This window comes from Battus philenor, unplaced genomic scaffold, assembly GCF_028537555.1.
Source record: "Battus philenor isolate CCGP_79_NKW_IND1 unplaced genomic scaffold, ilBatPhil1.0.hap1 SCAF_25, whole genome shotgun sequence".
In the NCBI taxonomy this organism is placed as follows: domain Eukaryota; kingdom Metazoa; phylum Arthropoda; class Insecta; order Lepidoptera; family Papilionidae; genus Battus; species Battus philenor.
In genome coordinates, this window is record NW_027181688.1 from 3258513 (window position 1) to 3281874 (window position 23362).

The 23362-nt window shown below is 32.4% G+C and overlaps 1 protein-coding gene across 3 annotated transcripts; it reads right to left on the reverse strand.

Annotated features, from left to right (window-relative positions):
• Window positions 1-3937: 3937 nt before the first annotated feature.
• On the reverse strand, window positions 3938-23328 carry Trx2 (Thioredoxin 2). 3 transcript variants are annotated; one of them, XM_068768268.1, is made up of 3 exons: window positions 23252-23328; window positions 8766-8942; window positions 3938-4629 (listed from the first exon to the last, which is right to left on the reverse strand). In XM_068768268.1, exons 2-3 carry the CDS (start codon window positions 8934-8936, stop codon window positions 4480-4482), a joined length of 321 nt encoding a protein of 106 aa, XP_068624369.1. In that variant the 5' UTR covers window positions 8937-8942; window positions 23252-23328; the 3' UTR covers window positions 3938-4479. The 3 variants fall into 3 exon arrangements, with proteins under 3 accessions (XP_068624369.1, XP_068624371.1, XP_068624370.1); XM_068768270.1 differs by having other exon boundaries at window positions 8766-8937; window positions 23248-23328; XM_068768269.1 differs by lacking the exon at window positions 23252-23328 and adding an exon at window positions 12554-12710.
• Window positions 23329-23362: the final 34 nt, after the last annotated feature.

A 23362-nucleotide genomic window follows, 5' to 3' on the forward strand; every position in this document is an offset into this window, starting at 1 on the left:
CAAGTCATATATGTATATATATATATATACACATATCAGATTGTGCGTTAACTTCCTGGTTCCTTATGTTAATAATTGATAATCATAGATTCCATGGTTTGATGAACACCGTTATTTTTTCTATAATTTGTTCTAGTTACAAAGTAAATATAAATAAGTCCAATAACACGCTATGTCGTAGTATAAATGGAAAAAATCAAGAGACATCACCGTGAAAACGACATTTTGGCCCAGTGTAGACGCATCCTTAGCTTGTTATGAATTTTCTTTTTAACTCCATCTGATGAATATAGATATGTCTTTGACTCAAAATGAAGGTAAGCAAATGTATCATCATGGCATGCTGCAAGGTATAGGCCTCCCCCAAGGATCGTCACAGTGTTTGGTCTTTGACTACGTCATCGTACCATTTAGATTGGGAGCGGTCTGCCCACTGCCACTTCCGACGGGGAATTTTTTTGACCTACGTCGGTGACTGGACTTTAGGCGGATCTCATTTCCATCTCGCAGAGAAGCTCCGAGTATAGCCTTCCCTATCGCTCTTTAAATGACATGTATAATAATTTGTATACACAGGTTTCCCATAAATCAACGTCAAGCGGAAATGGAACGAAACAGTAGGTTGTTACGGACTAATGTTGTAATTTGTGTCATTAACAGAAGTGTTACAGTATATTAATATTGTGCAAGTGAAAGAATAGTAGAGATTTGTAGAAGTAACATCTAAGAGACTATAATTGTGAGGAAATTAGAGTTGTGTTGGAGTTACATTTTGTGTCGGATTTTCGCAACTGCTATAAAAATGTGCCTTGTGCTCATAATGTAAGTACAAATAGTCTCTTTGCTCGTCCCATGCAGTTTACAATGTAAAATACAGTATAGATATAATAATTTGGTAATAAAGTTTTGTTTTAAAAGTTTGTTTTATTTTGTAATTTAAAATATGAACTGGATGCCTGCGGTCAAATCTAAACATTTATTATTATTTACAGGGTGATTGGTTATGATGCTTTAAAGGAGGTTAATGTATATTAATTAAGAAAAGGATCAATATTTAGCCACTTCCGCACATGCAGTGGTAGTCGTGAAACAAAGTGCACCGCCCGCCTGCCCGCTGATAAATGCGTATGCGGCAAACAATGTGAATTACACAACTGCCACCGCCAAATCACTCAACACGTGTTTCACCCCTCCACGGGGCATCTTCAGGAGTTATGTTACACCGATGAGTGCCAAACACAGACTCTGTGTTGTCTGTGCGTCTGGCGGGCGGTGCACTTTGTTTCACGACTACCACTGCATGTGCGGAAGTGGCTAAATATTGGTCCTTTTCTTACTTAAGATGGATTTCTGCAAGGTAATGCCTGATTCCATTAAATGGTTAATATATAGTTCAGATTTAAGTAACAATAACAATGATAGTATATTAAGAAAATTCGAATTTCAGCATATTAAAATTAAAGAATAATATCTTGCAGACTTTACTGCTTGAAGTTATTGGCTGTCTTGTCAATAGGAAAAATTAATTATTATAACATATTCCAGGAGTAGGCCTGTCGCGTTCCAATAAAAAAAAATTAATTAATAAATATCAGAATTACATAATACAGAGTGATTGGAAATAGGTTCAAAAGCTTGTTGCTGACAAATGAGATTTACATTCATTAGTAAAATTTTTACACCAATCAGCCTGTACACTAGGTTAATTGTCTAAGATCGCATACACAGGTATATATTTGCTGAGGGTGTACTTTTGACATATTTTAATTTTTGTATTAGTAATCAAAACCCTTTTAGTAATGTAAAAAAATAGTACCATGAAGTTAGTCTTTAAAAATTATATATTTTTTCTAGTTTCATATAATATTATTTTTATTTGCATTTATAAATATATTAAAATGAATCGTAAGTCTTTAAGTTTTAGTTTTATATCTCAAATAAATGCATTTCTATTAAAGAGGTTTGCACCAGGTAGCATTCATAAAAAGATACCGGTCAATCGATTTAGGCGAAGTTCATTTTATTGTAGCCTGAAAACCTCTACATATGGGTTGTTGTGGTGTTGCATGTTGTTATGTTTTTAATAAAATTGGGTTAAGATGGTTGAAATAAAATATAATGAATGTAATAATTATGTCAGTCGTGCTGCTTTAAAGCCAAAGTATAAGTCATTCTGAATTCAAAATAGTTGTTCTGCCATTTTAATTCAAATTATTTAAATAATCTCTACCGAAAGGGTTAATAATTTCTTCAAGGAGGTTGCTACGTATCTCGATTCAAATTTTTCTTTTGACTCCTACTATAATCATCTATCCTTTTATTTTGCTTAATATAATTGTTTCGAACATAGTATAATAATAAATACTTATTGCATAAAAATTAACACGTTTACATACAATTAACCTGTCAATTGCCTAAGGATATATCTGTCCGAAGTCCCCGGGTGCGTCCGGGTCAGATCTGTCCGAAATAAAGTATACATTATATCAAATCACCTTAACAATACAGTTTAAAATCGCTTACTCTGGATGTACTGCAGACCACAGGGTCATAAAAAATAATATTTCATTTATCATTTTAAAAAAATTTGTTCCCGACACTGCCAGGCGCCATTTTGCGGCACACGAAGGGTTAATATTGGGGCTGATTGAATCGATAAGAAGCTATTTAAATGTTGACAATTATTCATACTAGATGGCGCTCACTGCATCTGTAGTAAGATTCCGATTTTTAGTTGAGTATATAAACAAATATTGTGCAATGTTATACAACATTTCGTAATTATGAAAAGGCCAAAGGGAATGCTAAAAACAAGATTAATGAATTTAGTATTCACCATGTCGCTTTTAATTGAACCTGTAGGAGCTACAATACGTTATCGTGTTTTTTATGGACCCTAGTGTTGCCATTTTTTATCTTTTAATAATTTTTTTCACTTTATTTTTTTATTTCCATACTCTCCTATCATTCTTCACGTCGTTTCTTAATACCATAGGGTTTGTTATCCCATTTATTTACATAGTATATACTTAATAACCATTTTACATTTTTAATTTACTTATTATAATACGTCTTCGTTAATATTATAATACGGCGCAACGAACACGGGAATCCCACGTCAGCGCGCTCTATAATTACATCGGGCGAAAAAGACAAAAAAGAGAGCGTTCCACAATATACGGTTTTTGGTTGAATATTGTTTTCGTAGTTTTATGAATCGGTTTAAATATGGGCTAATTTGATTAGAAAGTGTATTGTTTCAATAAACTGAACAAATTTTAAAATCAATGTCATAAGATGAAATTAAAGAAATTAAATTGTAATTATAGTTCTATAGTGAAAGATTAATTAATTATGACTTATTTATATGTCATCCAGATATAAACTTTAAATAAACAAACTGACTTCGAATTTCTTTCAGTCTAATCAGTCAATCATCATAATATCAGCATATAGACGCCCACTCCATGCAAAGGCCCTCCCCGAAGATATCTATGAGGGGATATGTCATAATTGCAACGCTTGGCAGGCCGGTTGGCGATCGCAGTGTGGTATTTTTTGTACGTAGAGGGCGCTACTAGCTTTTCTCTGGTAACTTTTTTGTGAGCAGTGGCAATCCTATAAATTATGTGTGAATTATAACCGGAAATAGAACTCGCGACCTATCAGATGTTTTTTCTTTTACCATGGTGTATTGTTCTTGTAGTGTACCATTTTACAGTATTTAGTTTTATTATATATATTTTGTATTATAAGTAAATATGGTTTGTTCATCAATTTTCCTGTCGCTGATTGACCTTGTATGTGTTTGTAAGAAATCGCGTTTTGAGTTAATACCGCAATGCACTATGCTCCATTTTTTTGGACTTTTAAATGAGATATTTTGTTTATCTATGCTCCAGGATTAAATAAAAAAATTCAGGATAATAAAACAAGGTAAATTTCCACAAAATTTTATTGAAGTAACAATACTCTGTAACATATATAAAAATCAAATTACACAATAGCGCAACTGTCGGGCGTGTACGCGTCCTAAATGCAAGTCGTGCGTTGAAGGTATCGTGCGAAATGCGAACATTTATTACGTAAGACACTTAGCGGTGATCACAGATCAGTAAACATTTGTGAAACCAAACATTACAATTATGGCCGAGAGATGTCGCTAATTACTACTCCCTTATTAAAATAACATTTAAATGAAAACTATCTTAGAAAATACAATAAAAATGTGACTGATAAAATAAATTCGAACTTCTTTTGTAGACAAAAATAATTACATTTGAACTAATATTTAGTGATGCCATGTGTGAAATAAAATAGGTGATACCATATTTGTATACATATAAAATTAACGTCAATATATTTTTTTATATATTTTCTTGAGAAGCAAAAAACTTATTTCATAGATATACAATTTCGTGATGTATGCCCGGCAGCGGTTGGTAGTGCGTCGGACAGCGTACACCCCACCGCGCAAGTTTACTTGTGCTTGAGGATAGTGTTTCTGAGCTTGTCGACATTGGCTCCGGAGAACTCGTCCAGCTTCTTGGAGCTTTTGACAAACACGAATGTCGGCATTGAGTTGATGTTGTACTCGGTGGCAATGTCCTCGCATTCATCCACGTCCACCTGAAGACAAAATAGAATTTTATTGTACGGCATGATTAAAAACATATATGTGAAAAGTTAAAATGGGATGAACATATAACTTATTTCCTGTTATTTAAGTTATGTGTAGACTTATCGAAAAATGTGGGGTTTACAAATAATAAATAACGTAATGATGATGTCATAAAAAAAGCTTCCTCAGAAATCGGATTACTTAACATTAAATGTATTTATTGTTGCCTGTTTAATAGTAAAAACAAAATCTTTTTAAACGGTTTTATTTAGTTGTTTAGTAGTTTAGTAAAATTAGAAATTGAAATTTAAGCACCTTCCCGTTGTCAAATTGATCTGAAATTTGGTACACACATTTAATTTAGATGACAATACAATATAATAAAATCAATAACATTATAAATCTAAGATGGCCGTCGATACAAATTGGCGGATTACATATTATTCCTTGACCCCCTCAATATGGGTATCAAATGAAAGGGCGACACTAGTAAAACACTATGATTATGTCAAAATTTAAAATTCAAGATGGACGCCGTTCCAATATGGCGGACTAGGTACATATTTTTCCACAACCACCACAATATGGGTATCGAAAAACCGTTTAACTTAACAGTTTTTACGCCAATACGACCTAACTTTAGCTAATACAACTTTTATTTTGAAATTAAAGTGAGTCCTTTGAAGAACTTTGGGTCATAACTGCCTGCCAAGCAATAATAAAATGAAATCAAGCCTAAATATGTATAGCAACTGAAATGTTTCCGTACCGGAACACAAATCATGTAACATCGTGTCTACGATTTCGATGACATTTCACAACGCTTTTAATTCCAGTTGAAAAGCACAGATAACATCGCAATTAACTAATAACACGTTTTATCTGATACGAAAGCGATGGAGGCCGTGTTCACGTCGCGGGTAGATCGATTAACTGCTTTTTTGTGTTTGTACAAAAAACAAGGTTAATATTTTTTGTTGTGTCAACATTGTTATTCTGTGCAGATAAAACCTTAGGTATTTTTTGATATTATTTACATTGCTGCCGTAGTGACATTTACAAATTATCCGGGTTTAAGAAGGCAGGGTGCAGAGGGCGAACTTAGCTGAAATCCTTTGTAAAGTTAGGAAAACTATGAGGCAGTTGTGTTGGCTCGGTCCACTATGTAATACTGTTTCACCGTAATGGGAGACAGTAACACTTTAGATCGGTTAAGTGGTGTTTAGATTAGGGTCAAAAGCCTCCATGTGAAATGTTGTTTGTGACCTAGGCTGTCGTTTGTTGATAAAACTCTTCGGACCGTGCCTCTCGAGCGCGCCCTTGTGTCAGTATACTACTGAACGAATATTATCGCCCTAGCTGCCTTTAGCCCTTGAGCTAAGTTTACTCCATGAAACATCGGCTAAGCGATGTATAAGATGTCTACTGATGCGAAAAAAGTATAAATAAAATTCTAGGACAGAGACAAACAGACAAATAATGCAGATTTATAAGTAAATATTTTAAAAGTACAAAGACATAAACAATAAATGAATTATAAAGAAACTTTGTGCTAAGTTTAAGAATTTTAAACTCGATACTTTTAGATGATCTCAGTAATTAAGAATGCAGTCAAAACAGCTCTTTTGAATATAAAAAAAACTGTCATTTATAAAGGTGAATGGTAGGCTAGAATGAGGCCTTAAGTTACAGCAACATAGCGAGTTTTAAGTGTAATAATATTTTTTATTTCCTAATAATCAGATATAACATTAAGGGGCACACCTAGTGTGACAGCCAAAAAAAAAGGCGATTTTTGGGAATTAATAAAAAAAAAACTAGTTAATCAATCGTTTTAAAATTTTGAGAGTATGTTTATACATGTTTTGAGAATACACAGTAAAATTTTCGGAATAATATATTAAATATTTTTAAAATAACACGCGATCTCCGGCGGCGCCAAAAAAAAAAGGACCTCCACTGCTGGAGTGATTGCAGCCTTTTCCATTGATAAAACCTAAAAAAAAAATTCTCGTTAAACAAAAACATATTGTCTGTACGATGACCCTCGGGCGAACCAAAAAATCAAAAATTGACAAAATGGCTGCATGTTGAAAAAAAAAGTTATATTTTACCCAAAATTTTGGTCGTTTTTGGCCTACCAAAATCCGATTTTTGATCAGATCAAAAAACTGGAGGGTCATCGTATGGAGAACTATATAGAGAAGATGTGAAAAAAATTTGATAGCGATCGGATCATTTGTCTCCGAGTAATCACTCCAGCAAATTCGAAAAATGCTGTTTCGAGAAAAACGCGTTTAAAGATAAAATGATCGTTTTCACTGTTATAAATGGATTAAAGTCATACTTACAGCTAATCTGCTATTCCAGGCCCATATATTTCACCTTCCTCTTCCTCAAAAAGGTCTTGTTAAGCTGAAGAAGCTTTTCTTCGAGATGATCGACCCTCTTTTGAAGAAGCCCGTTGGCGATGATCTTGCTAGATCCATTAGTCCGCAAAAAAGATTGATCCCATTTATTCCGATGCCCACAGAAAGACGCATCACAGCAACAAGACGTCTATTTATTTCAAATGCATTATCGATCATTGGTCCAGAATTAATGTACGAATTACCACATTCACAAATGACAGCTATTTTAAACCCCAGGCCTCTTGGACTTGCTTGATTAAAAGTAATTTCCTTGTGACAAGTTTTGCACATCACTAAATTGCTGATTGCACTAAAAACTGAGACAAACTGTAGAATACAATATCCATGGGATGGGTCAATCACAATATTCTCATCATTATTATGCAATCGTTTCTCTGCAGACGTACTTGTATGCCGTAGATTGCTCAAATGTATGTTGGTTTCCAGTAAATTTTCGTTTTTTTGTTTTTCATCGGTATCTAGCAACATCGTGAGTTCCCTTTTGATTTTTACTTTTATTGTTTACTCATTTTAATTTAATAAAATGCGCTTACGAACTACTCGATACAACGGTCAGAATAAAACTAAATGTATCTGGCTCCGAAAATACGTGACGTGGCAGTAAACGAAAAATATACCGAAATAATTATATTTAAATATTTCTGTATACTTGGAGGTTGACAATAGAAACCAGAATCCTATTTGCAAAGGTTGGAAAAGACTGTAGACTCCGAACAGTAGCTCAGGAATGTCCCGTAGCCAATGCAACTACCTAACTGCCGAGCGGCTACTCTTTTAAACGGCTGTAACTCAAAAACTATTTAAGATATCGATTCAAAATTTTAGTATGTTATTTTTAAAGGTATAACCTATCGAAATATGAAATATAAAAAAAATCTATTTTTTGAAAATTTCACACTAGGTGTGCCCCTTAACCTACTCCTTAATAACACTGCACTGACTTAAAGCAGTGCTCCGCAATTGGTGCGCCGTAGGTCGGATACAAGCGTGCCGCGGTAAAATTAATAAATTTAAATTTTACAATTTTTCATTATACATGTTTTTGCTGCTGTATGCCGCTCACAATTCAGCCGCCATGTGCTGCAATACAGTAGCGTGTTGCAAATGCGAGTAATACATCTTTAGTATACGCGCGAAAAAGTCGCCGTGCGCAAGAGGCCTTATATTCTATTTAAAGAATCTACCTACACATAGACTTTTATGAACACTGATTAATAATAAAAGGAAGTACTATATGAGGATAAAAGTTTCCGCTATGCAAAGTTTTCCTGTGTGAAATTCCCTCCGTGCAATATTGTGCAATTGATTACGTCATACTTTATTTGCCCGTCAATCATTTTACTAATGGAATTAATCTCTTGGAGGGTTAGAACTCTGAAATGCGGACGCCGTTGTGAATTTTTTTCTGCAAACCATTTGCATGTTGAGATTTGAACCCACGATCCTTACCTTACCTTATTTTACAAATTATTAGGTCAAGGGTAATTTTTTTTAATATAATTTCATTTACATTTGGACATACATTCGCCCCTTTAACGCTTTTACACCTATCATCAATCACCCTGTATAACATTGGAAATACGAACAATTTTAAAAGACACATCTTTGTTGTTTTCGTAATGTTAATTTGCGAAATCCTAGATATCCCAATAGTGGTCGAATAAAAAGGTTTAAAACAATTAAAATATATGATTTAGTTTTTAGATACCGACCTTAAGAACGACGATGGAGTCGGCCATTTCCGTGGCCATCTCGTCTAGTTTGGGCCCGATCATCTTGCATGGGCCACACCAGGTGGCCATGAAGTCGATAACCACCAACTTCTCGCCGGCTTCCGCCAGCCTGTTCTTCAGGTCCTCGGAGTCCTTGATGTGGATCGACATTTTTACCTGAAAATGGATGTGATATATATGTAAATAACGTAGTTTCTTTAATAATTCTATTTTGTATTGCACCGTGCTTATTTAATAAGTGATAATTTAAAATATTGCGAAATAAACTTTTAAATGGAATCGACAATTTATATAATAAATAATATGTTGTTCCTCTATTTTCAGAACAACGCATTACATGTTTTTTTGTACCATATATACCTACATAGTCGAGAGTAATTGTCTTATATATACGAGGTTTCCTCCTAGGTTTTGATTCACCACGATATCTCTGGAACCTTAAGGGTGAGAGAGTTGAAATTTAATCGAAATTTACCATTCACCGAGTATAAGTCAACTAAGAAAGGATGTTTCTATGAAGGGGGGTTCCATTGAGTTGGCGATATCAGACATGAAATCTGCCTTAAATTGCTTAGGAAAGAGGCAGTAGCCGATGCATGTTATTTTGTTAGTTAATATATTCCAATAGGTAAACGATTTGATTGTCTTTATATATTTGTATCAGCCTTGTTAATGAGTTTTCACTTCTATAATAAAACGTGTTCTAGAAATAACTTTTTCGTATTGTATAATTCAAAAGTTACACGAGACTTTGGTTTCACAATTTTTATCTGGCTCTGATTATACCGTTGACAGGATTACGAAAAAACAAAATTAAACCACATTCTCATAATTTTGTCGTAAACGGAACACAGTCCGATAAGTGTTATTTTGCAATTTGACCACATCTGTTTTTTTTCACCTATTGAGGGGAAGATATCCTATCGTTATACGAAGGATATTTCACCGACAGACAAGCCATTTTGTTGATAGTGATATTTCCCCCAGCAAATATTAGTTTAACAACGTCTAGGACATTCTTATATTCTCTATCAAACAATATATATACACACAAATGTAGTTCGTCTGTAGATAATAAATAAACATTTCAAGACTGTTGTTGGATCATATTTCAAACGCTAGCATTGGCACAAGTACAACCGGTGTTCAGGCCGCAGTCCTTCACGTTTGGATAAACAGAGAAGCGTAGAGTTACGGATTTTCTGTTAGTCTCTAGACAAGTTTACTGTGAGGCCATATCATACGATAAATGAATCTTTAAATACATATATTGTACCATTCAAATAATAGAAAAAACACAATATACGCTCAGTAGAAGCCCAGTGGTACAGGAGTGAGATTTGCGATCGTAGATTGCTGGTTCAATGCCCGGGATACGAAATTGTATAGTTCACACTTTATGTATTAATTATATAGGATTGCCACTACTCTAAACGAGTTATCAGAGGATGGGCAGTAGCGTCTTCTGCGTACCATAATACCACACTGCGACCTACAACTCGCCTGACAAGTATGGCTATTATGGTGTATACCCCATTATATTATTATATCGCCCCATATCATTGTTTGGATAAAATATCTTTTTACATGTATATCTGTCATATTTGTAAAACAATATACATATTCAATAAAGAAATCATGTTAAAACACAACCACAAGACAACAACGTTTTTATCTGTTTTAAATTGTTTTTTGTTTAGACAACCTTGTTTTACATCATTTCTCACGTTAATCGTACGTGACAGTAAAATAAAACAATGTTATTATTGAACTAAAGACTACTTTGTACTATATTTTGGTGTATATACAAGTTGTCCCATAAATCAACGTAAAACCGACGAAGGTTCTAGTAGTATCGGTAAATGTTTATTCAAGTATTGATACACGTTATAACCTAAATTGTTATTTTCTTTACAAACAAGGCCATTGTAATATTATTTTTTGTGTCTTTACTGTACTGTTACTCACGGCAACGAAAAAGTTCTCAGTCAGATGCCCAGTGCAAAATCCACTCCAAAGATCACCACGATGACGTGATCTTGCACTACCCGCATCCAACTTCCTTCGACCCTATCTATTTATCCACTTCAGACGGCCAACTCCTCAAGTCACTTCCGTAACCTTGATTCATCAGCGGATCTCCTCATTTCATATTCCATCTCGTAGTGAAGCTCCTAGCATAGCCCTCTCTATTGATCTTTGATTAAACTCCTCGGGAATATTTTTTTTTATTACAATTTTGACATTTGTGAACCTGATCACAGTAGAAACTCGACTGGGTTTATTGTTGTCTTTCGTAGATCGGGATGCGATTAGAACCACCGTTTGTCAAGTACTTCAAGTTCAAGGATATCTCTAGGAAAGCTCAATTTTAACCTAATTTCTATGAAATTTATAAGTCATCACTGTCTTCGTTTCAGCCCATAGACGGCCACTGCAAGTGATAAGGCTTCCCTAAAGATATCTATGGGTGGATATACCATAATCGCCACTCTTGGCAGGCGAGTTGGAGATCACAGTGTGGTATTATGGTACGCAGAGGACGCTGCTGTCCATCCTCTAGAAACTTGTTTGTGAACAGTAGCAATCACATATAATTAATGCACAATTTGTGAATTATGTAAGATTTTATTCCGGGAATCTTACCCGCGACTCTCGGCCTTCTACCCCTGAGCTACCATTGCACACAACAAAGTGAAATAACAGTTTTAATTTTTAAAATTTAGCTGTTATCGTAAAACAAATGTATTTATCGAATGATTTCTCCCGCATCCGTATATTTATTAGTAATTATTATGATGGCGTCATGTGTAAAACTTGGCTACATATCTATGTAAATTTGACATCCGCCATGATTTTTTTTCTTATACAAATTGATCATGAGCGAGTCACGTCTATTACCAATGACACAGCGATTTTCTCACGATAGAATAATGAAATACACTACTATGCGCTCTTTTGCAGATAAAATGTTTATTGTATATATAATTCCTTTTATTCCAGTAACTGAAAATCATTTTTAACTTATTTATTAGGAGGACCGGAAACTAATGTCGTTTCTGTCGTAATATTTCACTAAAAAATCCGATTGATTTTTACCGCTCCGGCATTGATTTTGTATACTAGATGGCAAAAGGTTGATGATAACGAAGGTGAATGTATTTTTTAAATAGAAATAAAAACTTGTTAAAAATATGGTAGTGTGAATTTAACTTACGATATTGCTTTTTCATTACTAATAAAACTATAGTATCTATATTAGACATATTAGACATTATTGCATTTCATTTAAAAAGAGCAACTGTTTCTGTTAGATTCTGGTCGGCTCTTAAATAGTTAACAATTCAGAAATGACTCACTCATATATTACCTGTAAAATAAAACATTGTAACATTTCTGATGATTCAATTGCCTTGCAGTATCTATAGTCAAGGATAAAACTGATGTTGTGAACATCTATGTCAGATATTCTGAAGGTACCTTTACATTTTTATTCCACTCACTACTGATTACTAGTCATATACAATAGCAAAAAAAATTTTTATTACAACATATTAAAATACAATTCACCCATTTAAAATACAGGCGGCATCTTACTCGTCAATAACCCCAAACGGACACAGCAGATTAAAAAAAACTAGTTCCATATTTAAATTCACATTCGTTTTAAAACATTACCTATATGCAATTCTTAATGTTATTTATTTAAAAAAAAAAACTATACGGCAGAGCCTATAAAATATATTTTAAATCACACAAAAACAAACCTTAATAACACTGGCAATGAACTTCTCTCACGGTTAACGTTTAAAGAGAATAAATAGAAAAAAAACAAATCAGCCTTGAACGCAAACACTATAAATACTCTTTGGTGTGGAATTGTACACAAGTGGCCAGCACGCCGTCTAGCTCGCGACTGTAAGGTTACGCGGCCGGATCAATCTTAAATAAAACTGCGCGAAACTACATTAGTCATTCGCGAGTGACGTCATTGCTTTAGCCTAATCGTCATGATCGGTCCGAGGAAATGAAAGATGACAAAACAGTATACATTTTATTTTTATAAATTACTCAATGGCCTAGCAATAAAGGACTGTTCTAAGGAAATGTCTTTTATATGAAATGTATTTTAAAAAGAGCGAAAGAAAATATCACATTTTCTGTTGGCTCCAAATAAAAAGAATTTGTGTCCCAGTAGCTGGGATATTTACGAGTATTCATAGGTTTAATAATAAATATATATGTTTTTGTTTATATGCTTTATTAAGCACATTTGAAACGACACGAAAAATTTAATGTATATTTAAATATATATAATATACATAGTATTGGTTCCAATTTTATCTACATACATTCGAAATGTCAGTTCTTTTCTTAGTTCTTCCCTGACAAGAAGTTCTATAGTTTTTTTAATTGGCCCCTGTTAGCACCGGACAGGGTGTTATTATTCTATTAAATAATTTTATTTACATATTTATTTTCCTTTCTCTCCTTATATTCTACACAATTGTTTTTTCCTTCTCTTTCGCTTCTAAGATTTTACAGTACATTCCTTCTTTATATCACAATACACTTTTTTTCCTCCATTTTATCTGTCTTACTTGTTCTATTTATTTACTCTACAATTCCAACCAATATTTATAAATAATGTTTTCTCAATTTTTGTCTCAATCAGAAAAAAAATTCACTACATACTTAAAACTTTTTTTTAAATTAACCTGTATATTCATTATTAAAATTTGTGATTACCTTACGTAAGTATTTTGTAACGTAATTGTAGATAAAATAACAAAAAAATTATCATCATAGTCTGTTTATTCGATAACACAGTATGTACCCATATACAATTGACGTAGTGTCTTCGAAATAATGCAGGACATTTTTATGTAAGCGAAGAATCCCGTAGAGTAATAGAATAATTAGAAATACTGTACGCGAATTTGGGTCATTTCGAAAGCGTTGCGTCACCGAGTGTAGTATGTCCAAAGATGTCCATGTCTTTATACAGGGGTCGGCAAACTCTCCCAAAAGAGTAACATTTTGTTATAGATGTAAGTTATGAAGGCGTGAATATATAGCGAATTAACTGTACATTCAATTTATTTCAAAATATCTTTATTCAACTAGACATTTACATGCGTTTTCAAATCGCCTGTTATTTTAACATTATAAGAAGAAAGCTAACACCGGCTTCGAACGCTGATCTGTTTTAATAATTTTTTATTGTGTACATAAAAATATATTCCTTGTAAGTGAATCAACAAACCAAATTCCACACATATCGATCTACTAAAAACTTTTGAATGCTATCATAATTTTTATTTTAAAAAAAATACTTTTAATTTTTTATTTAAAAACAAGAAACGGATGATCTATAATATCTTGTGAAACATTATTATATATACGGTATACCCTTTCCAAAAATTAATGACTAGAAATAATAAATAACGTAATGCTAATATAGTAAGCAGTTCTAAAATTCGGATCATAACATATTAAATTTAATTATTGTATACGATCTGTCCGTGCAGACTATACCTTCAGGAGTTACTGGCCTGTCGAGTTTCAATTGGAAAAATAGATTAATGTAACGTATTTCATAGTGACCACTTTATGCAATTCGGTCCGTATAGTGAGTCATATAAAAAGACAACGACTTGCCATCCTCGTTTTTAGGGTAGAAATAAAACAGTGTGTGTTTCAATTGAAGGATTGTTTTTAGCAAAAGGATTCTGAATAAAGTTCATTGCAGAGTAATATATATATACAGAAGAATAATTATTTTTAAACAAATAATCTTTACAAGTATTAACAATACACTTTTAAGTTTCTAAAAATTCAAAAAGAAAAGTCTACTCGCGAGCCACGGTTTGCCGACCCCTGTATTTATCTAACATTGTCCGATTATAGCGTAAAAATGGGGTCAGATAAATTCTGGTTCCATATCGGATCCTTCTATGTAGTCATGAGTAAGTTTCAAGTAGGTAGTAGTGTCCACAAAGTAACTTACTTTGATATCAATTTATGTCTTAAATTTAGATCGAGTTTTTTAACTGTAGAGGCGATACCCGAAAATGAATAATCTATCTATACATATAAAACAAAATCGTATTAGTTATACTATATTTAGCTCAAGAACAGTCGAACCAATTTTCATAATTTTTTGTTTTGAATTTATTTTCGTCTGTAATACTGAAATAATTAAAATATTATATACATTAGTTAATATATTTACCATTAAAAAGACAAATATAGCCGTGTAAAAAGGAAACTTACTCATTTTTTAATTTGTAAATCCGTTCACAATCTTTATACATCGACTGACAGTTTCCAGTTTTTTAGATACAAATAAAATTAAAGGTACATTAAATTAATTTTATTCCAGTTCATCGAAATGTACATATAAAACATTGTTAAATTTCATTTTAAAGACCAACTATTCAGTTTCTGGCTTATCAATATTAAAATAATCGATAATTTGACTCGATTAAAGATATTTTGATATTTTTTACATTTGTTGAGGTCGCGAGTAATCGCTGAATGCGGGCAGCGCAAAAACATTTATCGTGGCTATGTTTGGGGTAGGCCTATGCCTTGTATTGGACGTCTGTCAGCTGATGTGATGTGATTGACTATTGAACGGAACGAAGCTCGCCGAGTAAGCTTGTTTGTGTATGAAAATAAACAAATCATAAATAGTTAATTACGGAATCATAATTACCTAATAACTTCTAAATTTGATTACTTAGTAAGCTCTATGTTGTATTTAAGATTTATAGTAGTTCGGATTTGATTCATTTTTTTTTATTATCTAGTACGTCACGACTGCGTATCATTGAAATTGTAATTTGTTCTGTATTTTTAAATGCTTATTTATTGCGTTTAATAATGCCAATCCATGGGATAAAAAATATAAAAAATGCCGCTACCTCTTTAATTAAAATATTTTGAACCACCTAGTCTGTGCTCTTCATTTTCAAAATAAGACAGCACGTTGTAACTTTCAATTTTACTGGTAAAAATGAATAATTTTAGCACTAGAAATAGACAGCTTATATACCTTCTTTTTTAACTTTTTTTTGGACTCTGAATCTCTTGCTTCTAAAAAATGGTCTTACCTTATAATTATTATGAGAGGAAATTAAAACTTTACACTTTTCATAAGAACGCACAACACAACAATTTGTAATTCTTTCGCTGTTTTAGCCCGAAGGCGCCCACTGCAAGGCATAGGTCTCAACTAAAGATATCCATGGGGGGATTATACCATAATCGCTATGTTTGGGAGGCAAGTTGGCGATCGGAGTGTGGTAATATGGTACGCAGAGGACGCTGTTGCCCATCCTTTGGAAAAGTATCCAGAGGATGAGCAGGAGGTGAGCAGTGGGAATCTTATATACATAATGCACAGAGTGAATTAAATATAATTGTATCCCGAGAATCGAACGCGTGGCATACGATCGCAAGTTTCGTTCTCCACAGCTGAGAAGTATATTGTATTATATGTATGTGTAGACATGAATTTTCAACACCCATCACTTGGGGGCGCGCCCCGAACTATTTTTTTAACCATTTTTCATGATTTGGTTTGTTCAAAAAAATATTTTGTGTGATTTCTTATTACGTTTATTTATGAATATAAATAAAAAAGCATTAAAATTGTAAAACAAGTTAAATATTTAAATTACAAATATTATATCAATGAAAACACATAGTACCCGAATTGGTCGACTGCGCTGTACGATGATATAAAACCGGTTTCATTCTCGTTCCTACGGAATGATCTAGAAGCCGTCCTTGTTCGCGCGAGTACATATACGCCGTGTCATTGATAACCCGTGTTTCGGAATTCAGAATGAATTTTATCACGTCATAGTCAAGGTCGCGGGAAGTCGTTGGAAGCGGGCAACGCGAGATCGGTCATCGTGACCATTTTTGGGGGAGGCTTTGCAGTGGTTGACATGATGACTACCTTACCTTTGGTACCCCATTATTACATAAACCATAAAAGGTCCACTGTTGGACATTGGCTTGCCCAGTTGGAAGCAGCTTGTTTGTAGTGATCTTGACCAAGTCATCTGTTCACCTTATCAATGAACGTCCTGCGCTGCGTTTGCCGATCCGCAGTCACCTTCAGCGGCCATCATACGCTATATCGTCTGTCCACTTCTACTACAAATTTCCAATCATGTCTGTTATTTTCGTTTATCTACGGATTTCCGCGTTTTATATATCAGAGGATCGGTGAACGATTATGACCTTGTTCTGTGCCAGCCATCACTGGTAACACAGAGGCGACGTATCGCAAGGAACAAATGGCCATTGGGGCCTCAAGTTTCTGGAGTTGAGACCCGTTGAGTTGGCCCGGCAAGTACGCCGTTAAAGCCGCCTGCAATCATTCCTATTGGAAGTCCATGCAGTAGATGAGTGGCAGTGGATGTCCTGCGTCTTAAACAATGATGATGACGAATAAGGAGACATCTACTCCAGTAGAAGTTCATAATATCTCTATTCAAGTAGGCATTTGAAACAACTTTTAAGTCCTTAATTATTTTAACATTACAAGTAAGCTACCATCGACTCGAAATGCTCATCTGCTAAGAGCCGACCAAAAACTAACGTATTTTCAGTTATTTTTGGTATGTAACTTACTTTATGACTTTTAGTTCTTTTTTTTAACACGGTGACGATATATAGATGTTAATCTGATGGTAAATGATGTGACCTTCAATTATTTTTATGGTATTTCAAAGGCGTGTACATTTCTTAAAAGCAGACAAGGTCGAATAAGATAATTCCACAATACAGACGTATTTATAGTAAAGCAAAATGACTATAGATTTCGTTCATTGTTTGAACCTTTCTTGATACTTTACCCTTGAGCAGTAGCCCAGTGGTAGAGGACAAACTTGTAATGATTGGTCGCGGGTTCGATTCCTGGGATACAATCTTACATGATCCACACTTAGTGCATTAATTATAAAATATTGCCATTACTCTAAGTAAGTTTACAGAGGATAGGCAACAGCGTCTTCTGCGTATCACACTGCGATCGCCAACCCTGCCAAGTATGGCTATTATGGTATATCCTCCCCATAGATATTTATTTATTTATTATTTTCATTACACAAGGCTTCCTGTGCGGGTTGCATTTGCAAAGTTGATAAATCCATCGCAAGAATAGTCGAGTGTTAGTGGAATCGATTTTGAAAATCGATATTTATCACTAGTGTGTCATTTGCTCCGGTGTTTAAAAAGTATCAAAATTATTTATTTACACGCCAAAATATAGAACTAACAATATTGCATAGGGAGGAAACGACAGAAGAAAATACAAGTACTTAATAATTACCTTATGGTACAAAATACTTTTACAAAGAAAAGCAATCGATACAAGTGTCGATACTTTAAGATCGATACTTCAGTGATATCGTTTCATCATCACTTGTTGTGTACCAAATTGTATTACAACATACACTAGGTCTTTGATATAAACCTTAATTTCATAAACTTTCGAATTGATTATTAAGACAAAGCCTTAGCTATGATCAACGCATATCAGGTCGCCTACTTTTAAATAAAGCATCATTTTCCTTTTAATAATCTTGCATTGTTCACTCACAGTATACTCAACGATCAATGATATAAGTGGATATATTCGCCTAAAATGTATCCATAGCTAATAAACACTTCTACGCATTGGATACATTACAATATTAGAGTGTTTATAGTTGTAAAAGCTCAGAAAGTCATCAAAAAGCTTTAAAGCATTTACAAACTATTTCTAAACACTCTGTATAAAGTGGTCACTCTTAAAAAATATATTACTGGAATAGAACAAACCAATAACTTAACAGTACAAAGTCTGCAGAGACAGATAATGATAATTTTTAAAAATTTTTAGGATTTTAATAAAAAGAACTTTGAAATAGCTTCTCTTCTAATTTATTATCTTAAACCATTGAATTTAGTATATGGTGTACCACATATTGACAGCAAATACGCACATTCATTCCTTTAAAACTTACACATATAACCAATCACCCTGTAGATTGTACTGGTTATCTCTGCTCTATATATTTCATCTACAGTCTACACTCAATTACAGTAAAAGATATATGCTATATGTTGACCCATTAACAATGGTAAAAATGTATGAGATATCTCACAATGCAATATAGTCTTTACGTCTTACACATTAAGCTCTATTATTTATTCCCACACGCAACTTAAATATTTAATGATAAAAATTGTTAGTATATAAATGCATTATCTCTTATCATAGATGAAGTGTTGTTTGATAACATTAACGGATACAAGTCTAGTAGCAAGGTTCTCTGCGGCGATAGCAGTGAAATTGTGGCAATGTTGCATTGTCATTTTAATGTATAAAGTTAACATTTTTTTAATTCATTTTACAAAAGTTTGAAAAAAAATTTTAAACTCCAATACATAAACCAATAAAAATTCTAAAGAACTCCGTATCAACAAAAATTAAACTAAATAAACAATATTTTAACTAGACTCTACAATGAATTTTTATGATGGTCACAATAGGATTGACATTACCAAATACGAAACAACCTTTACCTAAAATTAAAGATTAATAATTTTCAGAAAAAAAAAGTAAACAGAAGCTAAAGCCGTCTAAGGAGGTCATACAATGTGTAAATTATAATTCACCTGTGTATCATTATTGCAATAAAATCTGTTTACACTATGATCCATAGAAAACATCAGTATCAAACAAGTTAAATGGTATTTATCTAATAAAGTTATGTACATTTGTAACACATATTTAAATAAATAATAAAAGTGTATAAAAAATAAAATGTAAGTTGCAAAGAAATTAGCACATACTTTTTTTATACCTAAGGGAATAAATGTAAACTTGCTGGTAGCGAGTAAAGTCGTAGGACTCTAAGTGTTTTTAAAAAAGATTATCTATTAATTCAAGAAATCAATTTGTTTTTGAGGCCCATAGCAAGAGACCTTACACTCGGCTATATTTAAATGTATAATTTATTTTAATATATTCATTAAGTCTATAAAAATATTAAAATTTATTACACTTTGAAGCATGGCTTTAATATAGATAAAGAGTTTTTTGACTGTATGTTTTAAGTGGAGTTAAGTCCACTTAATTTAATTTTTTTTTTCGATTGCACAAAGTTATAATTATAGCTTTAAGTGTTCATCCATCCAAAATTTTTAAATCTGAAAATGGCAACATTCTATAAATAGTATCACATTAGACAGTGCTTGATATAATCTATCCCAATTGAGTGTCACTATCACTCAATATCTTGTAAAAGTTAATGGTGATAAAACAGTTATGATAAAAAAATTAAACCAATCTGTGATTAGATTGCACTAAGCCAATTTGTAGAATGAATAGCTGAATTTCATTTCTTATTAATTTTTTGTATAAATTTGACAGCCATAAGCTGGTGAAGTAAAAATGATATTTGGTAGTAAATGACGAAGTACAAGACATATAACAACTTGTGCTTGCTATTTTGTTAGTGAATCAGGCAATAGCAAAATATTTTTTTGTGTTTAAAACATTTTTCACCCCTTAATCTATACTTGTTTGCACTATTGCAAAATTGTTATTATTACAACACATGTATGTTATGTGAAAAACTTAGAAAAGTAAGGATTTGTAGTTGCAATTTACAAGATTTTTTTGCACAACATAGATAATACCTAAAAAAAAACAAATAATTCATATAGAGGTACAAGAGGCAGTCATATGACGAGTCTATCTCTACCAGAAAACCTTTGGTTGGAGATGAGAGACATGAAGGAGATGGGAGTTTAGAATGTACATACAAACAATTGCATACATTACTATACACACACACAAATATACAAACACTTATATAAATATGTATTTACATTTATTAATATAAACATACATACATTACTTTTATGAATTATAATTTAAACTACATGATATAGATTTTTAAATTTAGTCACTTGCCCCATTGCTTAATTTCAGTTTGATATAGATTTATAAGAAACCTTGCAGAATTGTATGATTGCAATGTGCAGTAGGCCTTAGTATTAAAACACAGTGAAAAATAAAATTGTAATTAAATTAAAACTTTTTTTAAGTGGAACTTCTACTACTGCTTTTATACTTGATTATGTATAATATCTACATTTTACTAGTGTTTTTCGGGGTTTTTATATTTTGTGGTTCTCATGTAGAAAACCCGAATTATAATTTATAAACTTGATTACTTTGCTAAATGTAAATACCTTAAAAACATTTTAATTAACTACTACATTTAAATATTAATGTAACTCATTTCATAAAGAATCACTAAAAAAATGTTAGGACACTACCATCAGTTAGTAATTAAATAAATTAGAATCTGACAAATAAAAATTTATAATAATTTAAATTTAAAGAGTCATGATTGAGTAATAAAAATAAAATTATATTTACTTGAGTATGTACACTTGTGAATAATGAGAGAAAATTGTTTAAGGCCAAGTTGTTAATATGATTTTAACCAACATACATTTTTGCAATTAACCGCTATTATCTACTAAATTATTTTGTTATGTTTAAAACATATTTGTTCTTTGTTATGGTATTCATCTTTAGGTTATTTATATAATAATGTAATTAAAAAAATAAATGTATATTTAAATTTTATCACACTGATAAGATTTCATTGACTTCATATTTGAAGTTAAGATGTGCTAACAAATCAATGTGTTTCATACCATTTCATTTATGTTCTAAGACTTCTGAAATTGTAAAAATAACTCTGTAGTTTTTATTTCATATTCAGCAAATGTTATTCTACTAGCACATTTAACTTTAGGGAGTTTTAACAAGTGCCAGACCTTAGGCATGTTAAATTTCTCATTTAACATTAATTTAAGATTACATACTCATAAATATGAGAGAGTAATGCAGAAATATAATAAAAACACTTCTTAAGTTATCTTATAGTGTATAATATATTTCAGATAATTACATTCACTATGTGCTTGTATATGTTTCAGTAGTCAGATATACAAAATCCAACCTACAATTTTTTTCAATTATGTTCTAAGTTGATTAAAATTTAATATCACATAAAAACAGGATAATTAGTGCTAAGAATGGAAACATAAATAGCAATAACAAAGAACTGTAGAGACTTTTGTAATATTAATTTTAATAGAATTTTATAGAGCTTATTACCAAACCATGATGAGCTGTTGGGTAAAAAAAAAGTTATCTACCTAGATCTGCAATTCCAGATTCACATTAGGGTAGATGAAAATTATGTTCATAGCAGAAACAGAGAATTGGTTTAAGGTATTTGACATAAATTCTACATTTTTTAACCAAAATTAATTCCAAAAGCCAGAATTACAGTGGGTAGAAAAGTACTAGTCAGCTCCTATGGGGTAGTTGACAGGTGAGATGATTACAAATTATGAGAATACTAATAATTTTGAAAAATTACATTGACTGTCTAATGGCCTAGCCACCCCAGCACTGTACTGACAATAATATTGAATATCCTTGAAAAGAATGATTTTTTTAATAAATTTTGATATTTTGTTAATTTACAGTATAGGTACTTCAGTAAGACTAGAGACAGGGACTGGGATTTTTAGAAGATAAGAAGTTCGGTTGAGGAATGCTCATGAAAAGTTTTTTTTAAAGAACAGAGAAAAAAAGTAGAAAAGCATTTACGTGGTTTATTAATAAATAAATCTAGCCTAAGTTTTTTCTATACATCTGTTTTAATTAAACTATAATGTTAGGTTTTAAGACTCGAGTTTGAGTTTTATAATATTTGTTACGTTCGCAATTCAAATGTATCATTATGTTAGTCGATAGACGCCCACTGTAAGATATAAGTTTCTCCCTAAGATCGCCCCGATTACCAGTCTTGCGCTGCCAAACAACAGTGTATCATTTTTACCGCACTAAAGTTCTTTTAATGTGCAAAGATAGAATATTTATTTCCGATTTTCAAGTTATGCAAACGAATTTTGAAATATATGTATTTTTATATAAATATAAGCGATTATAATCGTACGCACTAAGAACATAAAAGCTTCGACGCAACGGCAGAACTACGTGGTTTGATTTCCTTAAAGAACGCCATTCGAAGTCCTTCAGAATAATACGTACAATTACAAATTACAAACCATGACGTAAGTTACCTACATATATGTACATAAAATTTGCAATAACGAACGGCCTAGGATACTACACATAAACATGCTTTCTTAAAGATTTTGATCGAATAGATAATTAGACAAACATGTGTCACTGAAATGGTGTAGTTATCATTGGCGAACAGCGCAGTGAAAAAATCAATCGATGTTACAATAGAAAATGCAAGGTCATTTTCGACCAACACGTCTTATATCACGAAGTAATATAGCAAATTAGGCAAAAGTAAATATTTTAAATTAGTTTAATAATATAAGTTTGTACTTACGAAGTGTATAGAACCTTCCAATAAATAACCGAACCGGCGTAACACGCGGCTTCTGTCACAATCCTGAGAAAATGAAAAATAACGCGAACCTCTTAGTGTTGCCGTAAAGAA

Excerpts from the sequence above, each read along its gene's own strand:
- Trx2 (XM_068768268.1), bottom strand. The coding sequence starts at position 8,936 with ATGTCGATCCACATCAAGGACTCCGAGGACCTGAAGAACAGGCTGGCG. Across the intron at positions 4,630-8,765 it reads ACTCCATCGTCGTTCTTAAG|GTGGACGTGGATGAATGCGA; the intron begins GTCGGTATCTAA and ends TTTTGTCTTCAG.